At 39.3% G+C, this 17,111-nt stretch overlaps 1 protein-coding gene across 1 annotated transcript in view; it reads left to right on the top strand.

Annotated features, from left to right (window-relative positions):
- CFAP47 (cilia and flagella associated protein 47) overlaps window positions 1-17,111 on the top strand; it is a 299,349-nt gene that overhangs the window by 85,458 nt on the left and 196,780 nt on the right. Inside the window, exons 34-37 of the mRNA XM_068155062.1 lie at window positions 4,379-4,476; window positions 4,790-4,906; window positions 12,071-12,205; window positions 13,281-13,393. Coding sequence (XP_068011163.1) covers window positions 4,379-4,476; window positions 4,790-4,906; window positions 12,071-12,205; window positions 13,281-13,393 — 463 coding nt within the window. The remainder of the gene's footprint in view (window positions 1-4,378; window positions 4,477-4,789; window positions 4,907-12,070; window positions 12,206-13,280; window positions 13,394-17,111) is intronic.

The following is a 17,111-nucleotide window of genomic DNA, read 5'->3' as shown; positions in this document are numbered from 1 at the left end:
TATACTGGACAGGTATTTGCCATTCTTAAGATATCTGAAACAAAGAGGTTCCATGGTCCACTTCAGGAAATATCTGCCAGTATTTTCCATTTAGTTTCATTGGAAGTATTTTCCTATTGTCTAACATAACCCCCAAATTTCCCCTGCTAGGATTTAAGTCCATTCTTTCTCTTCTAAAATGTGCACAGTGGATCTTCCTTGGGGTTTTTTGTGACTTTATACCTGTTCACAGGTTATGTTCTTCCTCAGTTAATCCCTCTCTCACCTCTTGGCAAAACTATTCCATTCTTTCTGTATTTCTCTGTACACAGCACATTTGTTTTCTGGTAAACTCTCTTAGTTGAACCATGTCTTTCTTGGAGGTTGGTGCCAATTATTGTGTTTTATACCAGGTGAGACTTTACTTGAACTAAATAGAAGTGAAATGATCAGTCTACCTTAAGATGCAGCTCCCCTGTTTTTGCATCCTAATCAAGTATTTGCCTTTTTTTTCTGCAATGGGATTTGCTATTATCTCCAGATTCTTTTCTGTAAAATTTCTGTCTATCCAATTTTCCATCTAGCACTTATGTAATGAATTAATTGTGTAATACACTGCACACATCATTATTAGTTTTCATCCCATTTGTTTCAGATCATTACTCCAATTGCTCAAGAACTTATAGTCCTTTCCTCATGAGTTCTTGCAACCTATTTTTCTTCCCAGAGTCAATTCTTTAACTTGCTTCAAATTATCTCCAGATTGGACTGAGGTAGTTTTATGCTATTTTTCAAGTTGAAAATGAAAATATTGAACACTATACAATCTAGGACATTGCAGGTTGGTTTGTAGACAGCTGATAGTTAGGTTTATTGGCTTTCAATGAGTTTTGTGCCTCTTCTAACTACCTTTTTCCTAAACTACCTTTTCCTTGCTTCCTTATGAGAGAGAATGTGACCTTATTACTGAATTAAAATGAATAGTATTATTCATATGCCCACAGTATCTTCTACCCATCAAAGAAACAGACAGTATTTGACATAAAGAAGTTTATGGTGCCTATTGCTTGTTATTCTGCCAACATATGGATCACACAGAATTTGTAAAGACATTGGCTTGATTATCTCCATTTGGAAAATACTTTTCATAGCCCACAAAAAATCTTGAGGCTTCCAATCTAATCATGCAAATGTAGAAACACTAATTTTTATTTTACTGAAAACTAAAAATGGTTATGGAAAAACACCCAAAACACTGCAAAAGCTCTATTCTTGCATGCTATGGATTCAGCAAGGAAAAACCCCAATTCCAACCCAAAGAGTCACTGTGAAGAGATTGCTCTTTACTTTGTGGGAGAACAGAGAGAAAATGTCTAAATTTGAAAATATTGATCCGATGACTGGAAACTGGCCAAGGTGGTCCCCATCCATAAGAAAGGTCGGATGGAGGAACCTGGAAACTCCAGGCCAGTCAGCCTGACCTCAGTGCCAGGGAAAGTGATGGAGCAGATTATCCTGGCGGCAATAACTGCGCACCTGAAGGATGGCCAAGGGCTCAGGTCCAGCTAGCATGGATTTAGGAAGGGCAGGTCCTGCCTCTCCAACCTGATCTCCTTCTATGATCAGGTGACCTGTCTGGTAGACGTGGGGAGGCCTGTGGATGTGGTCTACCTGGACTTCAGCAAGGCCTTTGACACCGTCCCCCACAGCAAACTGCTGGCTAAGCTGTCAGCTCGTGGCTTGGACCACTACACTCTGTGCTGGGTTAGGAATTGGCTGGAGGGCTGGGCCCAGAGAGTGGTGGTGAATGGTGCCACATCCAGCTGGCGGCCAGTCACCAGTGGTGTCCCCCAGGGATCAGTGCTGGGCCCCATCCTCTTCAACATCTTCATCGATGATCTGGATGAGGGGGTCAAGTCAGTCATTAGCAAGTTTGGAGATGACACCAAGTTAGGGGCAGATGTTAGTCAGTTAGAGGGTAGAAAGGCTCTGCAGAGGGACCTCGACCAACTGTTCTTCACCGAGCGAGTCATTTGTCATTGGAACGGGTTGCCCAGGGAGGTGGTGGAGACACCATCCCTGGAGGCGTTCAAGAGGAGATTGGACGTGGCACTTGGTGCCATGGTCTAGCCATGAGGTCTGTGTTGATAGGTTGGACTCGATGATCCTCGAGGTCTTTTCCAACCTAAGTTATACTGTGATACTGTGATACTGTGATATTCCCACACAAACAAATTACATTTTTCTGCATTCAGGATGAATTAGGAATGAGGCTGTGTATTAAGTAATTGATATAAAATGTGTTTCAGGGATGTTTTAAAGGCTGTAAGCGATTTTAAATTCAGTGAATCTGGACTTCTAAAACAAAATACAATTTTGAAATGTGACAAAGCTGCTGCTTCCATCTAGAAATGCTCAATGAGAGAAAGAAATGAAATATTTTGTTTCTGTATAAATTTATAAATGAATGTTTTAATTTTCATTTAAAAACTTCCAGAAAAAGAAGTATTCTTTTCTAATTCTCTTTGAAGTACTGGATTTGAAGTTTTGAAACCAAAAAATACATTTAATGAATATTTTGTGTGGCATGTGAATTGATATAATTTTATGTTCATATTCATGAAGCAATGACAATAAAAGAAATGTCACTTGAAATACAAATTGGATGAAAACTTTCTTCAGTAAAGGAGATTATATTTTAGATATTGCTTTGAAAGAACTGTTTGATTTTTAAAAGATGTTCTAGAAGCAGCTTGCTGTTTTCCGTAAAAGGGAGGAGAGAGTTTGTCTCTCTTCTGACAGATTCACAGATTGCATCAGTCTGGAAGTGACCCTCAAATGTCAACTTAGCCAACCCCCCTGCAGTCACCAGGGACATCTCCAACTACATAAGGCTGCCCAGGGTCACATCGAGTATGACCTTGAATGTCTCCAGGAATGAGCCCTCAACCATGTCCCTGGGCAGCCTGTTCCAGTATTTTATTGCTTTCATTGTAAAGAATTTCTTCCTTATGTCCAGCGTAAATGGACCCTGCTCTGGTTTAAAACCATTGCCCCTCATCTTATTGCTACAAGCCCTTTCAAAGAGTCTTTCTCCAGCCTTCTGATCACCTTTGTGGTCCTTCTCTGGACCCACTGCAGCAGGTCCATGTCCTTCTTGTGTTTGGGCCCCAGAGCTGGACACAATATTCCAGGTGAGGTCTCACCAGAGTAGAGTGACAGAATCACCTTTCTTGACCTGCTGGCCATGCTTCTTTTGATGCAGCCCAGGATGCTATTTACCTTCTGGGCTCCAAGTACACAGTGTTGGCTCATGGCCAACTTCCTGTCCACCAGCGGCCCCAAGTCCTTTTCTGTAGGGCTGCTCTTAATTTCACCTTTCCCCAGATTGCCCCAACTCAGGTGCAGCACCCTTCACTTTGCCTTACTGAACCTCATTAAACTCTACTCAGCCCAACCTCTTCAGCCTGGTCACGTTCCTCTGGATGGCATCTCATTAAGCTGGTTCTTTTCTTTAATCTGTTACATTTTATCACAAAAATGAAATGGCACTTTAAGGCCATCCAGAAGAAAAGAGACAATTTAAGAACAGCTGTGTGGCATCTTTCTTGATAGCACACTGAATCCTTCTGAGGGTTCAGAGAATTATTTTCCACATTTAGTTATTGCTATGTCAGTAACTTTTTTAGAGAATGACTCAGGTTGAGAGTCTTCTAATGAATATATTTTTCCTATAGTTTATTATGATGCCTAAGAACAAAAGTGTTGCTCAAACTCTGTGTTGAATATTTAAGATATGGAGTGCTTCAAATAAGAAATAGTAACAAATAAACTGTATTTGCTTAGCTTTGTTTTAAACAAAAACATTGTAAATATAACCTCCAAACTTCTGAGGCACAGGACTTTGTAACACAATTGTAAGAGTAGTGATCTATGCTGCAGGAATTGTGCTATTAGCTGTCATTTATATTTCTTTTATGCCAAATAATTTAATGTGACCTTAAAATCAGTAAGAGTTTTTCCATTTTTATGCACATAAAGGTTGCAACTTTAAAGGATTCATGAAAATTTTCACTAGTTTCAGTATCCTATGAATGTTACACCTATACAAATAATGTACCTGTTTAGGTTCCTGGTCTTGGAGGTGAAGTTTAGTGTACCTGCTTTCCCTTCCATTGTGATGAATACTCTTACATGTTCTACCAGAGTGTAGCTAATAATAGCTACAATACTCTAGGTGAGGTTTTTCATGTTTTTAGCAATGGGTCCAGAAAGGAATTATGCCTGGGAAGTTCTACATAGGAATGGAGGTTTCAAACAGTCATCACATCAGTTAAGAGTAAAATAAGGCCTCTCAGGGAACGAGAGTCTAATTCATCTTGCTCTGTTTTTAATTCAGGTGAAGTGCCACCAATGAGATGGATAGTTAATTTTGACCAAGATCTTCTAGATGGTCTGGTACTGGCAGCACAGCTGGCAACTTATTGTCCATATTTGGTAAGGACTTGTCTCAATATTGTGCAAGTTTTGTAGAGGTTATTCATATAAAGGTGTTTATTCAGGCCTTATTTTTCTTTGGAACTCTTGTCTTATATGCCTTTTAAAAAGGCAGCCCTCTGCACCCCCAATATTTAGCAAGTCTGAAGTGATTGCTCCAATATTTTCTTCCCCCCCCCCCCCGCAGATATATTCTTAATGGGGGATTTCAGCAATCCATAAGAGCTAAATTTCCAACTGAGAGAGTGAAACCCCAAATATAGTAATTTTGATTAGGGATAGATCAAGAATTTGATTTCTCTGTCTTCTCCAGATTGCTACTCACTTTGTAAGAATGTATACTAATCCAAGCACTCCTGAACAGTTCCTGCACAACTGTGTGATACTTGTGAATGCTATGAATGCTGTCAATCTGGCTATAGGCATAAAGGTAAGTGATTGTATGATAGCAGTTTTAATAGAATATTAAATGATTATCAATTTTTTTTCTTTAATGACAAAAATATTGTACATCAGTGTAAAATGCCATTTTACTGAAATAGTTTTGCCTCATGGTGTGCTACTGTATAATGGAAACCAACCTACTGCTTCACATAAGTGCATTTAATTACAAGTAATTTTGATAATTTCTTGCTTTGTAGAATCACACACCTATAAAACTAGCTAAACAAAAAATTCAGTTCAGATTCTAGCATCATAAATCACTCAGTGAAAACCTGAATGGAATTTATTATTACATTCTGAGGCACTTTAGGAAAAAAAGATATTTAGGAACAACATCATACATTTTAAAGATAAAAAGGAGTGGTAAAAAAGCTTACATGAATGTCTGGTAATGATTATGTGCATCTACCTAATCACAAAGGTGCAGGAGGGTTCTGTCCCAGATTTGGTGCACACAGAAATCAGTAGATTCGGACTCTTAGTGAGAATAACACTGAAAGCTGTCAGCTTCTTTTTTGGGTGGAATATGATAATGTTGATGTTTTGTTTCCTTTGTAATATGGATTCACTTGGGATCATTTTCACTTGTTTAGCAATAAAGTTTACATCTCTGTCTGGTTGGGGTGTGTTGGATTTTTGTGTGATTTTTTGTTTGTTTTGGTGGGTCGTTTTGTGAGGTTTGTTTGTTTGTTTTTCGCCACTGGCCTAGAGCTTCAAATTTTCTATATATTGTACCCTAGGATGTTAGTTCTTTGGGTTGTTGGTGGGTTTTGTTTGTTTTTCCTCACAGTATGCATTTTGTTAGCTGATCATTTGTGAGTTATTTATAGCTATGGGTTCTGGTAGTACTGTGTAAAGATAAAATAAATCAGTCACAGATGCATGATCAAATAAAAAAGTTGCTACCACAGCTAAAACAAGTAAAGCAAAGCTCTACAACCTGGTCAACAATCCTTCAGACAGAGAATCATAGAATTGTCAGGGTTGGAAGGGACCTCAAGGTTCATCTAGTTCCAGCCCCCTGCCATGGGCAGGGACACCTCACTACATCAGGTTGCTCAGAGCCACATCCAGCCTGGCCTTAAAAACCTTCAGGGATGAGACTTCTACCACCTCCCAGGGCAACCTGTTCCAGTGTCTCACCACCCTCATAGGGAAGAACTTCTTCCTAACATCCGATCTCAATCTAAACATTTCTACTTTTTTTCCCACTCCCCCTAGTCCTATCATTACCTGACACCCTAAAAAGTCCCTCCCCAGCTTTCTTGTAGGCCTCCTTCAGATACTGTAAGGCCACAAAAAGTTCTCCTCAGAGCCTTCTCTTCTCCAGACTGAATAGCCTCAACTTCCTCAGGCTGTCTTCATAGGAGAGGTGTTCCAAAACAGGATAGAGCAGAACAGACATAGTGTTTGTTGGTGTAGGAGGAACCCAAGGAATTAATACTATTAGGAATCTGAGGCAGAGGTGTATTGTGAACAAAGTAATTTTAAGGGAAGCTCAATTGCAACGTTTCTTCCCCCCCCCCCCCCCCCCCAATTCAGTTGTGCTATGATTACAGGGATGAACTACCCCTGCTATTTCCATTGTATCAGCTACTGTTTTGCTTCTACATCCTGATACAGATAAACTGTTGCAAATGGCTTTGCTATGAAAGGCTACATCAAGAAGATCTTCTGCTTTGTATATTTGTGACTGACACTAAGTGTAGAAAGATAATTTAGGTATAATCCTCAAAATGAATGCTTATTTTGCCTCAGCTTTTGAGAGAAAAAGAGAGGCAGTTCAGCATATGAAGTCTGGGTGCCAGATATGCAAAGAGACTTAACCGCATTACAGGTGGAAGCATAACTCCAGAGCATTCTGTTTAATGCACTTAGTTTGTTTTAAGACTACAATATCTACAACGGTCCAATATTATTAGTTCAGCATTTTTTTGATGTATTGGTGTTTTTATAAATGGGAAAACCCACCTCTGCATAGTCCAGGAATTCAATCAAAGCTATATTCTGGGTCGAGGCAATCCTAGGCACAAATACAGGCTGGGCAGTAACTGGCTGGAGAGCAGCCCTGAGGAGAGAGACTTGGGGGTGCTGGTGGACAAAAAGCTCAACATGAGCTCTCAATGTGCACTTGCAGCCCGCAAAGCCAATCAGATCCTGGGCTGCATCAGGAGAAGTGTGGCCAGCAGGTCGAGGGAGGTGATCCTCCCCCTCTACTCATCCCAGGTGAGACCCCACCTGGAGTACTGTGTCCAGTTCTGGAGCCCCTATTACAAGAGGGATGTGGAGGTGCTGGAAGGTGTCCAGAGAAGGGCCACAAGGATGATCAGAGAGCTGGAGCACCTCTCCTATGAGGACAGACTGAAGGAGTTGGGGCTGTTCAGTCTGCAGAAGAGAAGGCTCCGAGGTGACCTCATTGTGGCCTTCCAGTGTCTGAAGGGGGCCTACAGGAAGGCTGGGGAAGGACTTCTCAGGATGTCAGGTAGTGATAGGACTAGGGGGAATGGAATGAAGCTGGAGGTGGGGAGATTCAGGCTGGATGTGAGGAGGAAGTTCTTCCCCATGAGAGTGGTGAAACCCTGGAATGGGTTGTCCAGGGAGGTGGTCGAGGCCCCGTCCCTGGAGGTGTTTAAGCCCAGGCTGGATGAGGCTCTGTCCAGGCTGATCTAGTGTGGGGTGTCCCTGCCCATGGCAGGGGGGTTGGAACTAGATGATCCTTGTGGTCCCTTCCAACCCTGAATGATACTACGATACAATATCTACAACGGTCCAATATTATTAGTTCAGCATATTTTTGATGTATTGGTGTTTTTATAAATGGGAAAACCCACCTCTGCATAGTACAGGAATTCAATCAAAGCTATATAATCAGGCATCACCAGAAAAAGGAACAGATTTTGGATCTTCAAAGGCTGTATTAAAAAGAAAAGAGAAGGTACACTTTACATAATTTATTGAAATTCATATATGACCTCCAAAACTACTGTAGAAACTTCTTAAGCTTCTTGCTTTTCAGCAAGAAAAGTAGTGAAATAAATGAATCCTTATTGCTGAACTGTCCTAATTTGGGATTTTTCTGATAGTCTTATCTCTTAAATTTAGCAGGCTAAAATGATTCAGAAGTATTGACAAAGTACTTGACTATCAGGCAATCACTGATTCTCAGCTTTCAGGACAGCTTTGCATTAATTAATGCAGGGATGGTTGTGATAGCACAAGCTGAGACTCTTATTAGGTCTGGAATGGATGACACCTTTGATCGCTTTAAAAATCTAAGATTCTGTAATAATAGAGAAGTTAAACTGTCTGGACAACTTCAGCTGCAAGTTTAAATAATGCCTCTACCAGAGTTCAAAGCTTTTAAATCCTTTTAAGGATTAAGGTGTAGGCTTAAAATGGAGTACTTTGGGCAAAAAATTCTTTGTTTGCACTTTCTAATCATGACTGACAGTTCAACCCTGGAGTATTAACGGTGTCTTTCTATGTTTTTATTTCTTTATGTTTGATACTTTAAAGTTCTAAACTGCTTTGATTTGAAGAAGATCCAGCTGAAAGCCCAAAGTAAAATATTACAAGATAGGAGGGTGGATAACTGTGACATGAAAGGAATACATGTGGCAAGGATAGATTAGGAGAGAAGATGCAGTGATATGGGATAGCCAGTAGAGGAACTCAATTTCCTATTGACTGATTTGAAATTGGGGTCAACAATACTGACATTTATACTTGGGATCAAATAAAAGGGAAGATATTTTCAAACCTATAGAAGATGTTCATGCAAAGTTGAAGAGTGTTAAGAAGCTGGAAATAAATGTGAGTGTTCTGTTGAAAGGAAAGGAGGGATGTAAACAGTGTTTCTGCACAGACTCGCATGAAAGAGCAGGTGCTTGACTCAATAGCTCTTCTGTTTTCTTCATCCCACTGATTTAGAAACAGCACTCATTCCCTTAATTAATATGCTGGATGGTATTGAAATTCTGGAATAGATGGTTCATTATGAAAATTGCCTTATAAGAATCAATTTAAAAAGATTTAATGATTTTTTTTTTCCCTCTAATGTTCTATTTAGGTAATAAACATCTAATCTTGTTGAGGACAAGAATATAATTGGTCATAAAAATAAAAAATGTGGGGGCTGAAAGTGTGGGCTTGTGAAAAACTGGTGCAATGTCATTTATAGAAGAAATAATAATGTACAGGAATAGTTTTTATCCTCAGAGATCCCTGGAAATTTTAATAGTGTTGACAATAAGTATTAAAGTGAGGCTTTACTGTTAGTATCAACAAGAAAATTAGGCTGATACAACTTTTTCCTCATTGTTTACTGAGAGGTTTTGGTCCTAAAAAGGTACAGTAATAACACAATTTACCCATAAACAAGGTGTGTTGTCAAAACTGTTGATCAATTTAATAATAAAAAAAAAAGGGCAAAGTTTAAAAAACATATCCCAAAAGTAGCTGTGCCAAAAACCTGGGCTCTTTAGTCAATGTAGTTCAACTAATGTCACATTTCATTAGATGGAGTGCAGTTACTTTTAGTTTTTTCATTAATCTGACGTCCTCAAAAGTGTCACATTACCATTTTTATTACTTTCTTAACTTACCTGGAAAAGATAGTAACCAAGGCATCCACTGGAACATCACATTCTCCCTCCATACTACTGCAGCTGGAGTCATCTGGCAGATCTCAGTTAGATTGCCCTGTCCTCAGAAGGGATCTCACAGTATCACTGTGCACTCCTACTGGAATTTCTCTTCACATCTAACTCATTGCAGTCTTGCTGGATTTTCCATGGTACATTTCAGGACATTCCTTATAAAGGGAAGTTCATATGCAGAGAAGGAACTTTTATACTGTATTTACTCACAGCTTGCTAGGTTTGAATCAGCAAATACATTTGTGCTTACAATGTGTACGCAAGGCTTTTTTTGTCCCTGTGTAAGCTAAACTTATACAGCAGTCACTGCTATGACTATTGCTAACCTGGAGAGATGTGTGCTATTGTTACAAAAGTATCTGATATCAATTGAGGTGTCTTTGATCATGTCCTTAGAAATGGACGCTAAACTTTCAATAGCTGCTGAATAGAGAAAGCTCTTTTTCCTAATTGCTAATATGTTTAAATGTGAAGTAGAATAGAATAGAATAGAATAGAATAGAATAGAATAGAATAGAATAGAATAGACTATGTTGGAAAAGATCTTTGAGATCATCGAGTCCAACCTATCATCCAACACTATCTAATCAACTAAACCATGGCACCAAGTACCCCATCCAGTCTCTTCCTAAACACCTCCAGTGATGGTGACTCCACTACCTCCCTGGCCAGCACATTCCAATGGCAAATCACTCTTTCTATGAAGAACTTCCTAACATCCAGCCTAAACCTCCCCTGGTGCAATTTGAGACTGCATCCTCTTGTTTTGGTGCTGGTTGCCTGGGAGAAGAGACCAACTTCCACCTGTCTACAACCTCCCTTCAGGTAGTTGTAGAGAGCAATAAGGTCTCCTCTGAGCCTCCTTTTATCCAGGCTAAGTATCTGCTAGAAGTTGGCAAGTTCCTAGTAAGTTCAAAACCTAGTACAACCATTTCAGTAACACAAACTTCTGGGATTTAAAAGTGTCATGTACCTGTTTCCTGCCTCTCTCACATAGCAGTGTAGATCTAATAGACATTGACTTTATATATATACATCACTTCTAAGTAAGGTACAGGTCAATATTGAAACAAATATAAATGCACTCTGTTCTCTGAGTGGTTTACAGCTGCAAATTCATGATATGATGAAACTATGTAAAAGAGGAAGCTTTAGAACAGTGAAGGGCTGAGATTACTGCTGCTTAGAGACAGCAGAAATCAGCAGCACAATATATCAGGGTTTGGTTTTGGTTTTTTTTGTCTGAGAATTGGGCAAAGTTTTCTCCTGTAAGGTGAGAGTATTTAGAATGAGAGTCACTTTCTAGGCATTAGGCAAAGGAGGTTCTTTTTCAAAACTCTGCACTATTTAATGACTCTCAGTTATGTAAGGGATTCAAATAAAATGCCTTGAGTAAAAGAAGCACCTTTTAATGGAATGGTGACATATTAATGCAGTTGTTTACAGCTTAAATCTATTCCCAAGTTGTGTATATTTTTCAGTGTGACCTGATATTTAATTTGAAAGAAATTAATTGCAGTTGTAAAAGTTTATTTAGTATATGTATAGACAGCTTTATTATAACAACCTTATAAGTTACTTAGCATAAAGTGTTAAAGTATTTAATTAATTTGATTTAGGAAGCACAGAATCTTATTTGTTTAGATCTGTAGCCACATCTTTCCTGCCTCTATTTGTGGGAAGGCTGTTACATCATTAAATCTGTTCACTACTTAACCTTCTGAAAAGTACATATATGTTTAATGGAGAGGTTTCTACCTCTCTTCAGTGACTTACCAGAATCACTAAGGACCAAAGCTTTGAGTGTTTTGCAATTGCTATTGCATTTAATTTCTGTAAATCAAATATTTTAAATGCAGTAATATTTGCTACCTTTTGTAGTTTGACATACTCTAAGTGGTCCTATGTGACCTGCTCTAGGTGGTCCTGTCTGGCAGGTGGGTTGGACTTGATGATCTTTCAAGGTCCCTTCCAACCTCTAATATTCTGTGATTCTATGATCTGCAATAAAAATGCAGTTATTAGTAGGACAGTGACAATGTTTTCATAAGCAGTTGCAAAACTGCCTCTAGGATGATTTTGGATGGTATTTTTTAATGGTAAATCAACAGATTGTAATAGGTTGATTGTTTGTGTGTTTGGGTTTTTTTTTAAGATAATAAAAACATGTGTTTGTCCAGTTGGTGAATTTTGGTTGTGTTTTCTATTATGCTTTATTTTAATAAAATGAAATCCCTTTGGGTTGAACTGTGGGTGGGTTTAATTTTTAGCTAAGGTTTTTTATTGGAGCATGTCAGTGGTCTTCAAGATTCTGACAAAATGCTAATGCATCTATGGACCTAATCTAATTATTAAAAGTTACATTGAAAATATATGTGTAATAAGAATTACCTTCAACTATTCTGTTTTTCATCTTCATGTCTCTAAACTGTACAGGCAAAATTTTAACTGGATGTCAGCTTTGTCTTTCATTGTCTTGTTTCCTTTATTAGGCCACTGACTTCCGTGATCCAAATCCGGTCATGATGCTTTTTCTGTGTGTCTACCTATATGAAAATCTCCCTCACTACTTACCCAAGAAGACTATAGAATTTACAGGTGCTCTACATGCAACTGTTGTTAAACAGGTACTGATACTATTGAATTTAAATTTGTAGTAGCATAAGGTTAAAATAATATATGGATACATGTGTATGATGATAGGTTGGACGCGATGATCTTGAAGGTCTCTTCCAACCTGGTCTATTCTATTCTATTCTATTCTATTCTATTCTATTCTATTCTATTCTATGTACTGTGATTTATAGGCTAAGCCTTCACAATTTTTTCACAGATCTTGAACAGAAAGTAGTAAAATGTAAATAAATCACTATTGGGTGTAAAAAGGAAAACAAAGACAATTCTAAACAATCCCATTGGAAGAGATAAGGGACTAAAGCTAATTGTACCCAAACAACCTTTCTTCTCTCCTTGCTTCTTGGCTCTGGGAGAGATACTAACTTGCTTCTGCTTGACCTTGGCTGCATTGCTTTGGTATTAACTTCTCTGCTTCTGTCTCTTCTCCCTTTTGTACAGGGGGATAAGGGAGTGGCAAGGAGGGAGAAGCTAGTAGCTTCCCCTGGTCTTTGACCAGGGGCTCCTTGTGCTGTTTGTTAATTGTAAATACCAGTACCTCTAAATATTGTATATCTATACATATCCATTGCATTCCATTGTAGATTGCAGTTTTGCTTGTAAATACAGCTTTCATTCACTTCCAACTGAGCTGCTCTAGCAAAGTTAATGTTGGGGGGAAATTTCAACCCACCACATGTACCCACTACAACAAAGAATGAGTGGGTTTCATGTAATTTGTCTACTAAATATGGAAGATGGGAGCTTACATCTCCTTTCTTACTTTTTTTTCTTGTCATGCTTGGAATCTTCAATTCTACTGCTGAGTGGGAAAAAAAATCTACAAATCTGAAAAATATGAGATCAAAGATAGGAATAAGAGATTAGCAGGAGCAAGAGTACAGTGTACACTGCAAAATGAGTTCTTAAAATAGTTGTTGGATTGTCTGTGGGAAGTCTACACTCCTTAGGAAGATGAATGATCTACCTAGTTATTTAAATTCCTTTCTTATTGTGATATCTTCAGTTTGTGGATGCAGAATACACCTTTTGTACTCTAAAAATTGAATAAAAATTTTGTTGTTGTAGGTGTGTCTGAAAAACCCAAGCAGCAAAGCCATGATGTACAATGCTGCTCTTGTAGGAAGAGATGCTAATGATTTCTCATTACCTAAAGGAAACACTGTCACCATTGCCCCTAAGTAAGTAATGATTATTTTTTTTCTAAGCATTAGTATTGTCTAGCATATTAATAACTTTCTGATTTAAAAGTGAAGGAACTAGAAAGCATTAGATAGAGATGCCAATGATTTTAAATTTACTTCAACATAGACTGCCTATTGGATCACAGCTTCTCCAGGAAATATCCAACTTCTCTGACATGGGGCAAGTGTGGATACCTGCTCTTACATGGTTCTCTCCACATGCTGCAGGCAAATAGCTGCTCTGGCAGCTACAGCACCTAGTTTCCCTCTCCATATCTGACCATGATGTATCCATTGCTGTTTCTTACTCTTTTTCCTTGCTCCTCCACCTTTCTGACATTTTTCCCTCTCTTAAATATGCTTACACAGGGGTGCCACCAGTCCATCTGATGGGCTCAGCTGTGCCCTGTGGTGAGCCCATTATGGAGCCAACTGGAATTGTCTGTATCCCACACAGGGCAGCTCCTGATCTTTTCTTACATTGCCACCTACACTGATTATGTGTCAAAAATTAATATTCCTATATTAATTGGCCAAGATTAAACTGGCTTTAATCCTAAGAAGCTAAACACCAGGGAGATCTTCCAAAGACTGTACTGTCATTCTGGTCTGGGTTTTGGGATGCATCAGAACATTCTCGCTGTAGCTGAGTGTCGGATCTTGCATACAATGTAATTAATCTTTGATCCGAGACTCCCACTCTCCGGGGCACTGCACTGTGCCATATAGACTTGGTGTTCACAACAGTGACAACATGAAGGTTTTTAAGCCCTCTTAGGTGGTGGCAACATGCCTCTAAGTCACTTAGTTTGAGTAGCTTAACAAAAGAAATGGTGGTAGTTACTTAATCAATATTTAAAAATACCTTTCTGGGAAAAGGGACCTGTTTAACTGCAAACAGTATACAACAGAGCTTTTTATAGGAACAACAGCTTGAAGATGAAGTTGTAAAAATTCAACCTGGAAGTAGTGAAAGTAATTCACTGTTAAGGGGAAGAAAATCTGTATGACAACTCCTTTAACTGTAGAGATTTTGCAAATCACAGGACAGTGGAAACAGTCAGGATGTGACCTCGGAAAGTTATTTAATCCAGCTTTCTGCCTCAGATAATGCAGGGTGCTTTCTCAGTAAAATGCTTTTGCCAAATGGTAGTTATCAGAAGCAACTGAAGGATGATTTGGTTGTACCTAATGGTCTGATGTGTACAACTACATTGGATTGTGTTATGATTTCTGTTGGCATTAAATTCTGCAAGTTTGATTCCTCCAAATAACTTTTTATCATTTATTTCCTCCACTGCAGTATAACAAATAAAAGAGAAAGAATTTGATTGCTTGAAATAGGTTTTTTTTGAAAGAGGCTACACACTGAACTGATAAATTAAGAGGCTTAGTTCCTTACAGTGTATCAGCTGAAATGGGTGTGGATGGAGGTAGTTATAGTAATATGAGAATGAACAAGATTATAGAACAATTCCATGAGCTGAATTTTTGGCCACTTTACATAGCCCACAACACAGATGAATAGCAGAAAAAAAAAAGGAGCAACTTTGTGTTTTCTGTGATGCTGGCTTTGCCACAGAAGGCAACAGTTCACAATTCAAATCAAATTTCTCTGCTGTTGCATGAGCCAAAGGGCAAAGATCAGGCAGAGTGTTCCACGCGCTCCAATTCCTGTCATTCCTATTTGTGACACGAGTATATTTCTTAAAAGTTGATCTTTAAAGTGGTTTTGGAAGTGGATATCTCAGGCAGTGTACTTCTCTGGGACTCAGAAGTCCCAGGATACATTTTCTGGGATGTTTTGAATGGCAGGGTGACTTAGGAGCTTCAGACTCTGGGGGCCTTAGCAACTCTTCACTGTCAAAAATGACAATATCTGGGGCCTCTGCAGCAGCAACACGAAATCTGTAAGAGCCAGACTTTCAGAACTTCCAGAATTTCATCACTGATCCTCCACACTTTCACACTGAGACTTGTGTTAGGAAGAGCTCTGGACAGCATCATACTCCTTTATCACAGCTGTTGAGCCTAGAGATCACACTGGGCAATTCTATTCCTTCATCCTTTCTGCAATTTGGTGAGCTATTTTCAATTCTGCTGTACCTGTTTGAGATTAAAGAGGTGGAGAGGTTTGAGCTTTTTGGATGGAATTTAGTGACCTAATGGTGAACTGTATTGTTTGTTCTTGTTCCAATTATTCCTAACACTTCATTTGCTTTAGTGGGTGTTCTCATGAAGCTATATGTCACAAATCCCCAGTTATCAATGGTCATTTATAATGGCTTGGAGAACATGACCCTATGTAAATATAGAAAGTCTTGACATTTGGTTGTCTCTCTGTCATTTTGTGGTCCTACAATCTTGTCACCCTCAACCTTTGTCCTTACAAACAGAATCAACTTGGAATATCAGTAAACTTCCTTACTTTCCAGTTGTCACAGAACCTTGAGGACTCCATTAATGGCCTTCCTACATAGTGAGAAGTGATAATTCCTAAATTATGTTTCCTTCTTTTATTGAATCATAGAGTTGTTTCAGTTGGAAAAGACCTCTAAGATCATTGAGTCCATCTGTCAACCTAAGACCACCATGGACATTAAACCATGTACCAAAATGCCACGTCCACACAGTTTTTTAGACACCTTCAGGGATGGTGACCACACCACCTCTCTGGATATCCTATTCCAATGCCTGTCCACTCTTTCTGTAAAGAAGTTTTCCTAATACCCTGGCATAATTTCAGACCATATCCTCTCATCATATCACTTAATACTAGGAGAAAAGATGGATTCCCACCTTACTCCAATCTCCTTCCAGGTAGTTGTAGAGAGCAATGATGTCTCCCCTCAGCCTCCTCCAGACTATACAATCTCAGTTGTCTCAGTTCTTTGAAAGACTCATTCTATAGACCCTTCACCAGCTTTGTTGCTCTTCTGTGGACACACTGCATCAATTCAATGTCTTTCTTGTAGTGAGTGGCCTAAAACTGCATCCAGTATTCAAGGTGCAGCCTCAGCAGAGCCAGGTACAGGGGCATGATCACTTCCCTACTCCGGCTCGCTACACTATTCCTGTTACAGGCCAGGGTGCTTTTGGTCTATTTGTTCACCTGAGCACACTGCTAGAACATGTTGAGCTGGCTGTCAACCAGCACTCCCAGGTTCTTTTCTGCCAGGCAACACTCCCAAGCCTGTAGTGTTGAATGGGGTTGGTGCGACCCAAGTGTAGGGCCCAGCACTTGGTTTTGTTAAACCTCATACAACCAACCTTGACCTGTCAATCCAGCCTGTCCAGATCTCCTTTGCAGAGTCTTGTACTCTCAAGCAGATCAACACTCTCACTCTATTAAGTGTCATCTGCAAATGTACTCAGGGTGCACTCAATTCCCTCACCCAGAAAAAGATATTAAAGAAAAGTGGGCCCAGTACTGAGCTCTGGGAAACACCACTGGTGACTGGTTGCCAAACAGATTGAACTCCATTCACCACCACTCACTGGGCCGGGACTGACTATCCAGCCAGTTCTTAACCCTGTGAAGTGTCCACACATCAAGCCATAAGCAGGCAGTTTCTCCAGGAGGATGCTGTCTACTTGTGTTTTTGTGAGTCTATAGAAAGTGCCTTTGTTAGAATTGTTAAGGCTATACACCTAGAGTACATAATAGTCATCTTTCACCTACCACTGCTAGTTGATTGCTTCTGCTTTCTCAGTT

This window comes from Melanerpes formicivorus, unplaced genomic scaffold (assembly GCF_026170545.1).
Source record: "Melanerpes formicivorus ecotype bairdi unplaced genomic scaffold, bMelFor1.0.p_v2 SCAF_30, whole genome shotgun sequence".
Classification (NCBI taxonomy): Eukaryota; Metazoa; Chordata; class Aves; order Piciformes; family Picidae; genus Melanerpes; species Melanerpes formicivorus.
This window is presented reverse-complemented; position numbering and strand designations above follow the sequence as displayed.